The sequence below is a fragment of the Leuresthes tenuis genome, unplaced genomic scaffold, assembly GCF_036924035.1.
Source record: "Leuresthes tenuis unplaced genomic scaffold, fLeuTen1.0.hap1 SCAF_10, whole genome shotgun sequence".
Lineage (NCBI taxonomy): Eukaryota > Metazoa > Chordata > Actinopteri > Atheriniformes > Atherinopsidae > Leuresthes > Leuresthes tenuis.
This window is the reverse complement of record NW_027325364.1, coordinates 36168757-36179248: the sequence shown is the minus strand read 5'-3', so window position 1 is coordinate 36179248 and position 10492 is coordinate 36168757. Positions and strand designations below refer to the sequence as shown.

Here is a 10492-nt window from a genome sequence, read left to right as displayed (position 1 = left end):
TGAATCCATTCAGGTGGATCCAAGCTCAGGTGAAGAGTCCATTCTATGGAAATAAATGGTTCCCAGACTCTTTGGCTTGGGTCTTTTGAAACATATTTATAGGCCTAAAGAGGAAAATATTCAGTTATTCACAATTAAAAAGAAAAATTCATTCTTAATTTTACTATTTAATCAAGAGCCCCATAAATAATCCTGAGATTAGCAACAATACTCTGAGGGAAACTGACCTCAGTCAGTAATGCAAGGTATGCATGTCCAAATCAGTCAGCAATACAATAAAAGCTTTGAGGGATTTAAGAAAGCAGCTCCTGAAAGTAAAAGAGCAGCTCAGTCAGACTGTTAGATCAGATAAGCTGATCCTTCTCAGCCTAGCTGTGACAAACACTGCGTTTACAAAAGTGCATCAAGCCATGTCAGATACGGACTCATGGTAAAGCCCTGTTTTAATGACTAAAGGTTCAGGAGATAATGTTCTGGTCTGGATTCTCCACAGTACTGTTTTCTGTTCACCTTGACCACTCTGGTTCAGATCATTGTCTTCTTGAAGGGTCTAATGCTGCCCAACTGTAGAGTTCGGGACCAAAAGCCTTCTGCTTTGTCCAGGTGAGCTTTTGGAAAGTCCGAATTTGTTCCTTCCTGCATGTCAAGGTCAATGCAGATCCATTTAGACGCTACACTGGAGTGCCTGCTCGAAGATATTTTTATCAGAAAAAAGACCACCATTCTGGTAGAAAACATCAGGTAATGTGCTCGAAAGTGATTTACAGAGAACCATATCCACATTTTGGAGCTTCTCACCCAGAGTCTGCAGAGCAACCTACAGACAACAGTAACAGCAAAGAAGATCTGGGGCCAGACGTATGAATGATGTAAATAGATTAACAAAACGGTTTCTAAGAGCAGCTTCGACCTTTTGTTGAGGAAGTGAAAAGGAAGGAAAAAAAGAAAGCAAAAAATATCTAAAAATGGTTCAAAAGAACAAACATTTATCAGAAAAGAACCTGCCTGCACAGGGCTTTTTTTCCTCTTTTGCTCCAATCATGATTCCAGAACTAACACCATGAAATGCATTTCTTTTTCTCCACTTCTCATTTGCTTTGTCTTTGTCTGTAAATGATTATTTAAGGGAGAAGCCAGGCTTATGCACATACTTTTACAGCAGCATTACAAGAGAACCAAGCATAATCAGTTGTTTTTTTTTTAAACTTGACAAATAAATGCCCATTTGTCTGTGAACACTCTTATTTTCACTTATAAGTGTACATATTGTGTGAGGCATCTAGATCCTGAAAATTGTATCTGGAGGAAGAGACCTGCAAAAAGCCTGTTTGCAGTCATAAGAGCTGCTGAGGCGACAAATTAAGGCTTCACCATTTAAAGGGAAGTCTGTTTCTGCTTCTGCTCCAGTCATCTCCTGCCAGAAGAATCCTACAAGTCAAATGAAAATTCCCAATAAATTGAAAAAAAATTTGACACCGAGTTATTTAACTTTAATGTATACAATTTTTAAACAACATAGTTGTGTTAATGAAAAAAGACTCTTGGATACATTCTTAGACACTTAGATACACATGGCCTGGCTCTTCCAGTGTATGTTTGAAGATAAGAAGGCAGTATTCAAGGTTACTAGCTGCACAATGTTATGTCCACAAAGTGCAGTCGACCCCTTTGGAGCCCCGAGTTAAGACTGATGCACAAACTGTTTCATAAGGGAGGGAGAAAAACAAATGTTGTGCATGGATTCTCAATGGCACACAGCAGAGTAAGACTTACAGAAAACATTTAAGACATTGATTTTATTTATCACTATTCATCATTTATTCATCCCTGAGATTCCAACTTCTGTTAAACTGGAACACATCAAATCAAGAAGTTAGCTGCAACATCCACATGGTCAAATTAGCTGTCCCCAAAAATGTGTTCAGATTAATTCAGTTGTTTCTCCAGCATGTGATGTGTGTGTGTGTGTGTGTGTGAGAGAGAGATGAAGACTGCACTGCCAGCAGCTATACTTTACAGATTTAACTGTTTCTGATGATAAAAGCTTCTGAAATAAATAACATTTTTGGTCAGCTCCTTCCTGTAAAGAAAAAAAAGGCACTTCATATAGTTTGTTTGTGAATTAGAGAGGATCTGCTTCGGTTATGATCAACATCAACATTATCTCAAGCTCAATCTTTGCAGTTTTACATTAAAATGTGAGCAGTTGCAGTTTTTAGAGGAGGAAAAAAAGAGAATGGACCTCCTGTGATAATAAATATTTGAACATCTGCTAAGCAACATGGGATTCACATGCTGTTGTCATGTTGACGCTGCATCAAACTCCACCTCCCAACAACTCCTCTACAGCTGTTCGTCCACTAAAGATGACATCATTCACCGACACACCATCAAAGGAGCAACCACTTAGAGACAGAGAGAGATTCTTCTTCTTTATGAAGCTACGCATGGACTCTGCAAAAGTAGGCAAACAGACATCAAACTTTTGTTTTCTCTACACTTTGTGGATGGACATGAGTCAGATGTGATGCACCTGGATCAATACTCACCAACTCTCCGAAAGTGTCCCTGATAATACTGAGGTATACAGTCCTGAGAAGAACATCAATGATTTTGTCAACGTTAGATGATGGCATGTTCATTTGTTGCCACATAATAATTACAAAACCATATACAGTCCAATAAATAAAAGGTAAATATTTCCTAATGAAAAGCAATAAAAAAAGGCACAAGTTATCATTTGGTTTGGAGAGGATTATTTGCCGTCCTGCTGTACCTGGTGAAGAGCCACTTGACTCCAGCACGGTGCTGCAGTGACTCCCAGGTGGCTGCACACCGCCTCACAGGCTCGAGCCAAAAGGCCCTCTGTTGTCACAGACTCTGGAGCCCCAAAGACTTCCTGGAACCAGGCCCCACCCATCATCACCTAGGAGACATACATTTAGGTCAGTTTTGACCTCAGTCATATTTACTCGCGACATATTCACACACACTCATTATTTATTGAATTAAACGCAGAAGCAGTGAGTGTAAAACTAAGTGAACCCCTGATCCAGCAGCTTCAGCAGCAGTGAGTGTGAAACTAAGTGAACCCCTGATCCAGCAGCTTCAGCAGCAGTGAGTGATAAACTAAGTGAACCCCTGATCCAGCAGCTTCAGCAGCAGTGAGTGAGAAACTAAGTGAACCCCTGATCCAGCAGCTTCAGCAGCAGTGAGTGATAAACTAAGTGAACCCCTGATCCAGCAGCTTCAGCAGCAGTGAGTGATAAACTAAGTGAACCCCTGATCCAGCAGCTTCAGCAGCAGTGAGTGATAAACTAAGTGAACCCCTGATCCAGCAGCTTCAGCAGCAGTGAGCTGCAGTGATGGTTTCCTGTGGGACGTTCTCAGTCTCTCTCATGGTTCTGGAGGAATCTCGGCCCTCTTCTCTCCAGCGCTGCTTCAGCTCATTGAGGTTTGCAGCTTTGGTTTCTGCACAGCTCTCTTAAGGTCCCACCACAGCATTTCAGTCAGGCTGAGGTCTGGACTCTGACTGGACCGTTGTGACACCTCGATTCTTTTCTTTTTCCCACATTCTGCTGTAGATCTGCTGCTGTGTTTGGGATCTTTGTCCTGTTGATGAGCCAGTTTCAGCCCAGCTTTAGCTGTGGGACAGATGGCCTCACATTTGACTCTAGAATACTTTGGTATCCAGAGGAGTTCATGGTGGACTCAATGACTGCAAGGTGCCCAGGTCCTGTGGCTGCAGAACCAGCCCAGATCATCAGCCCTCCACCACCGTGCTTGACAGCTGGTATGAGGTGTTTGTGCTGATATGCTGTGTTTGGTTTCCTCCAAACGTGCTGCTGTGCATTAGGACCAAACATCTCCACTTTGCTCTGGTCTGTCCAAAGGACATTGTTCCAGAAGTCTTGAGCTTTGTTCAGATGCAGCTTTGCAAACCTAAGCTGTGCTGCCATGTTCTTTTTAGAGAGAAGAGGCTTTCTCCTGCAGCCCTTCCAAACAAGCCATCCTTGTTCAGTCTTTTTCTAACTGTGCTGTCGTGTTTTTTTGTATAGACTCTATACAACCTTTTCTGCTATCCACATCAAGGCATTTGGTTTAGAAACAGCAGATACACATTGTCCAGGCCCTGCACCACATCCATCACAGATGATAAGGGCATTTCCATGAAAAACATTCTTCTCTGTGTTTGTGTGTGTTCATGAGAGTGTGTGTGTGTGTGTGTACCGTCAGTCTGGTTGTCTGTCCATTAGGTCTGTTATGTTGAGGGAATGGAACAGAATCGTAGACCACCCCGAGTAACCCTTTATCCTCTGATGACGGAACAAGGTGACCAAAACCCTAACAACACAGATTTTTTGTCACTTTACCTGTTCAGTTAAATAACACAGCTGCTTCCACCATTTAGGATGATGTGTAAAATATAAATAAAAGGTAGGACACAATCATTTGAATATCATAGCATCAAATATTTGTGGGACATATAGTAAGGTGAAGAAGGTGTGGAAGTGTTGGGCAGAAATCGCGCTATCCTCTCATGACCTTTCCTCTGAAGACTACAGCCAATCATTCTGTGCTTTCAGCATACATCTATGACCAAGACATCTTTTTTTGTGTGCTGGACGTTGATTGAATGCAGATAAACGGCAAAAAAGCTTTAAAAAAAACAAACAAAAAAAAACAATAATATTAAAAACAGGTGATTCTCATGTATTTAAGCAAATGGGTTTAGTGTTAGTGTTGTGCTGGCTTCATAATGTTTACATGCACATAACTAAAGCTTGCTGAAAGGTGATTGGTTAACTCAGACTACAAATGAAAATGAGGAAAGTCCTTAGTTGTCTCTGATATACAAGTTGTGCATGTTCATATACAGAAATACCTTTACACAGATTATATTCCTTACAGAAGGACACTGTGGAGAGTTTGGACCAAAGTCTTCCTCAACACACCACCATGGTTTTGTATTTGGGACACGTGTTGTAGAAGTTAAAATGATCACGTGTTGTAGAAGTTAAAATGATCACGTGTTGTAGAAGTTGAAATGATCACGTGTCGTAGAAGTTAAAATGATCACATGTCGTAGAAGTTGAAATGATCACGTGTCGTAGAAGTTAAAATGATCACGAGTTGTAGAAGTTAAAATGATCACGAGTTGTAGAAGTTAAAATGATCACGAGTTGTAGAAGTTAAAATGATCACGAGTTGTGTTGTCAGCGTTGTAGAAGTTAAAATGATCACGAGTTGTAGAAGTTAAAATGATCACGTGTTGTAGAAGTTAAAATGATCACGCGCTGTAGAAGTTAAAATGATCACGTGTTGTAGAAGTTAAAAATGATCACGAGTTGTAGAAGTTAAAATGATCACGAGTTGTAGAAGTTAAAATGATCACGTGTTGTAGAAGTTAAAATGATCAGGTGTTGTGTTGTCAGTGTTGTAGAAGTTAAAATGATCACGCGTTGTAGAAGTTAAAATGATCACGAGTTGTAGAAGTTAAAATGATCATGTGCTGTAGAAGTTAAAATGATCACGCGTTGTAGAAGTTAAAATGATCAGGTGTTGTAGAAGTTAAAATTATCACGCGTTGTAGAAGTTAAAATGAATACGTGTTGTAGAAGTTAAAATGATCACGCGTTGTAGAAGTTAAAATGATCACGTGTCGTAGAAGTTAAAATGATCACGTGTTGTAGAAGTTAAAATGATCACGTGCTGTAGAAGTTAAAATGATCACGCGTTGTAGAAGTTAAAATGATCACGCGTTGTAGAAGTTAAAATGATCACGTGTTGTAGAAGTTAAAATGATCACGTGCTGTAGAAGTTAAAATGATCACGCGTTGTAGAAGTTAAAATGATCACGCGTTGTAGAAGTTAAAATGATCACGCGTTGTAGAAGTTAAAATGATCACGCGTTGTAGAAGTTGAAATGATCACGTGTCGTAGAAGTTGAAATGATCACGTGTCGTAGAAGTTAAAATGATCACGTGTTGTAGAAGTTAAAATGATCACGCGTTGAAGTTAAAATGATCACGCGTTGTAGAAGTTAAAATGATCACGTGTTGTGTTGTCAGCGTTGTAGAAGTTAAAATGATCACGTGCTGTAGAAGTTAAAATGATCACGTGCTGTAGAAGTTAAAATGATCACGTGTTGTGTTGTCAGCGTTGTAGAAGTTAAAATGATCACGTGCTGTAGAAGTTAAAATGATCACGTGCTGTAGAAGTTAAAATGATCACGTGTCGTAGAAGTTAAAATGATCACGTGTTGTAGAAGTTAAAATGATCACGTGCTGTAGAAGTTAAAATGATCACGTGTTGTAGAAGTTAAAATGATCACGTGCTGTAGAAGTTAAAATGATCACGCGTTGTAGAAGTTAAAATGATCACGTGTTGTAGAAGTTAAAATGATCACGTGTCGTAGAAGTTAAAATGATCACGTGTCGTAGAAGTTAAAATGATCACGTGTTGTAGAAGTTAAAATGATCACGCGTTGTAGAAGTTAAAATGATCACGCGTTGTAGAAGTTAAAATGATCAGGTTTGTAGAAGTTAAAATGATCAGGTGTTGTAGAAGTTAAAATGATCACGCGTTGTAGAAGTTAAAATGATCACGCGTTGTAGAAGTTAAAATGATCACGCGTTGTAGAAGTTAAAATGATCACGTGTTGTGTTGTCAGTGTTGTAGAAGTTAAAATGATCACGTGTCGTAGAAGTTAAAATGATCACATGTTGTAGAAGTTAAAATGATCACGTGCTGTAGAAGTTAAAATGATCACGTGTTGTAGAAGTTAAAATGATCAGGTGTTGTAGAAGTTAAAATGATCACGTGTTGTGTCAGTGTTGTAGAAGTTAAATGATCACGTGTCGTAGAAGTTAAAATGATCACATGTTGTAGAAGTTAAAATGATCACGAGTTGTAGAAGTTAAAATGATCACGAGTTGTAGAAGTTAAAATGATCACGTGTCGTAGAAGTTAAAATGATCACGTGTTGTAGAAGTTAAAATGATCACGCGTTGAAGTTAAAATGATCACGCGTTGTAGAAGTTAAAATGATCACGTGTTGTGTTGTCAGCGTTGTAGAAGTTAAAATGATCACGTGCTGTAGAAGTTAAAATGATCACGTGCTGTAGAAGTTAAAATGATCACGTGTTGTGTTGTCAGCGTTGTAGAAGTTAAAATGATCACGTGCTGTAGAAGTTAAAATGATCACGTGCTGTAGAAGTTAAAATGATCACGTGTCGTAGAAGTTAAAATGATCACGTGTTGTAGAAGTTAAAATGATCACGTGCTGTAGAAGTTAAAATGATCACGTGTTGTAGAAGTTAAAATGATCACGTGCTGTAGCGCGTTGTAGAAGTTAAAATGATCACGTGTTGTAGAAGTTAAAATGATCACGTGTCGTAGAAGTTAAAATGATCACGTGTCGTAGAAGTTAAAATGATCACGTGTTGTAGAAGTTAAAATGATCACGCGTTGTAGAAGTTAAAATGATCACGCGTTGTAGAAGTTAAAATGATCAGGTGTTGTAGAAGTTAAAATGATCAGGTGTTGTAGAAGTTAAAATGATCACGCGTTGTAGAAGTTAAAATGATCACGCGTTGTAGAAGTTAAAATGATCACGCGTTGTAGAAGTTAAAATGATCACGTGTTGTGTTGTCAGTGTTGTAGAAGTTAAAATGATCACGTGTCGTAGAAGTTAAAATGATCACATGTTGTAGAAGTTAAAATGATCACGTGCTGTAGAAGTTAAAATGATCACGTGTTGTAGAAGTTAAATGATCACGTGTCGTAGAAGTTAAAATGATCACATGTTGTAGAAGTTAAAATGATCACGAGTTGTAGAAGTTAAAATGATCACGTGTTGTAGAAGTTAAAATGATCAGGTGTTGTAGAAGTTAAAATGATCACGTGTTGTGTCAGTGTTGTAGAAGTTAAATGATCACGTGTCGTAGAAGTTAAAATGATCACATGTTGTAGAAGTTAAAATCGAGTTGTAGAAGTTAAAATGATCACGAGTTGTAGAAGTTAAAATGATCACGTGTTGTAGAAGTTAAAATGATCACGCGTTGTAGAAGTTAAAATGATCACGTGTTGTAGAAGTTAAAATGATCACGTGTTGTTTGTCAGTGTTGTAGAAGTTAAAATGATCACGAGTTGTAGAAGTTAAAATGATCACGAGTTGTAAAAGTTAAAATGATCACGAGTTGTAAAAGTTAAAATGATCACGAGTTGTAAAAGTTAAAATGATCACGTGTCGTAGAAGTTAAAATGATCACGTGTCGTAGAAGTTAAAATGATCACGTGTCGTAGAAGTTAAAATGATCACGTGTCGTAGAAGTTAAAATGATCACGTGTTGTAGAAGTTAAAATGATCACGCGTTGTAGAAGTTAAAATGATCACGCGTTGTAGAAGTTAAAATGATCACGTGTCGTAGAAGTTAAAATGATCACGTGTCGTAGAAGTTAAAATGATCAAGTGTCGTAGAAGTTAAAATGATCACGCGTTGTAGAAGTTAAAATGATCACGCGTTGTAGAAGTTAAAATGATCACCAGTTGTAGAAGTTAAAATGATCACGTGTCTTAGAAGTTAAAATGATCACGAGTTGTAGAAGTTAAAATGATCACGCGTTGTAGAAGTTAAAATGATCACGCGCTGTAGAAGTTAAAATGATCACGTGTTGTGTTGTCAGTGTTGTAGAAGTTAAAATGATCACGCGTTGTAGAAGTTAAAATGATCACGTGTTGTAGAAGTTAAAATGATCACGTGTTGTAGATGTTAAAATGATCACGTGTTGTGTTGTCAGTGTTGTAGAAGTTAAAATGATCACGTGTTGTAGAAGTTAAAATGATCAGGTGCTGTAGAAGTTAAAATGATCACGTGTTGTAGAAGTTAAAATGATCACCCGTTGTAGAAGTTAAAATGATCACGAGTTGTAGAAGTTAAAATGATCACCCGTTGTAGAAGTTAAAATGATCACGAGTTGTAGAAGTTAAAATGATCACGAGCTGTAGAAGTTAAAATGATCACGAGTTGTAAAAGTTAAAATGATCACGAGTTGTAAAAGTTAAAATGATCACGTGTCGTAGAAGTTAAAATGATCACGTGTTGTAGAAGTTAAAATGATCACGCGTTGTAGAAGTTAAAATGATCACGTGTCTTAGAAGTTAAAATGATCACGTGTCTTAGAAGTTAAAATGATCACGTGTCTTAGAAGTTAAAATGATCACGTGTCTTAGAAGTTAAAATGATCACGTGTTGTGTTGTCAGTGTTGTAGAAGTTAAAATGATCACGTGCTGTAGAAGTTAAAATGATCACGTGTCGTAGAAGTTAAAATGATCACGTGTTGTAGAAGTTATAATGATCACGTGTCGTAGAAGTTAAAATGATCACGTGCTGTAGAAGTTAAAATGATCACGTGTTGTAGAAGTTAAAATGATCACGTGCTGTAGAAGTTAAAATGATCACGTGTTGTAGAAGTTAAAATGATCACGCGTTGTAGAAGTTAAAATGATCACGTGTTGTAGAAGTTAAAATGATCACGTGTCGTAGAAGTTAAAATGATCATGTGTTGTAGAAGTTAAAATGATCACGCATTGTAGAAGTTAAAATGATCAGGTGTTGTAGAAGTTAAAATGATCACGTGTTGTAGAAGTTAAAATGATCACGTGCTGTAGAAGTTAAAATGATCACGTGTTGTAGAAGTTAAAATGATCACGTGTTGTAGAAGTTGAAATGATCACGTGTCGTAGAAGTTAAAATGATCACATGTCGTAGAAGTTGAAATGATCACGTGTCGTAGAAGTTAAAATGATCACGAGTTGTAGAAGTTAAAATGATCACGAGTTGTAGAAGTTAAAATGATCACGAGTTGTAGAAGTTAAAATGATCACGAGTTGTGTTGTCAGCGTTGTAGAAGTTAAAATGATCACGAGTTGTAGAAGTTAAAATGATCACGTGTTGTAGAAGTTAAAATGATCACGCGCTGTAGAAGTTAAAATGATCACGTGTTGTAGAAGTTAAAAATGATCACGAGTTGTAGAAGTTAAAATGATCACGAGTTGTAGAAGTTAAAATGATCACGTGTTGTAGAAGTTAAAATGATCAGGTGTTGTGTTGTCAGTGTTGTAGAAGTTAAAATGATCACGCGTTGTAGAAGTTAAAATGATCACGAGTTGTAGAAGTTAAAATGATCATGTGCTGTAGAAGTTAAAATGATCACGCGTTGTAGAAGTTAAAATGATCAGGTGTTGTAGAAGTTAAAATTATCACGCGTTGTAGAAGTTAAAATGAATACGTGTTGTAGAAGTTAAAATGATCACGCGTTGTAGAAGTTAAAATGATCACGTGTCGTAGAAGTTAAAATGATCACGTGTTGTAGAAGTTAAAATGATCACGTGCTGTAGAAGTTAAAATGATCACGCGTTGTAGAAGTTAAAATGATCACGCGTTGTAGAAGTTAAAATGATCACGTGTTGTAGAAGTTAAAATGATC

At 37.6% G+C, this 10492-nt stretch overlaps 2 protein-coding genes across 2 annotated transcripts in view; one reads left to right on the top strand and one right to left on the bottom strand.

Annotated features, from left to right (window-relative positions):
* Positions 1 to 10492, top strand: part of tcaim (T cell activation inhibitor, mitochondrial) — a 382005-nt gene that overhangs the window by 29351 nt on the left and 342162 nt on the right. The window lies entirely within an intron of this gene.
* Positions 1808 to 10492, bottom strand: part of ppox (protoporphyrinogen oxidase) — a 125288-nt gene continuing 116603 nt past the window's right edge. The window contains exons 10-13 of the mRNA XM_072395008.1: positions 4231 to 4344; positions 2777 to 2926; positions 2550 to 2592; positions 1808 to 2454 (exon numbers count right to left, since the gene is read on the bottom strand). Coding sequence (XP_072251109.1) covers positions 2318 to 2454; positions 2550 to 2592; positions 2777 to 2926; positions 4231 to 4344 — 444 coding nt within the window. The 3' untranslated portion in view covers positions 1808 to 2317. The remainder of the gene's footprint in view (positions 2455 to 2549; positions 2593 to 2776; positions 2927 to 4230; positions 4345 to 10492) is intronic.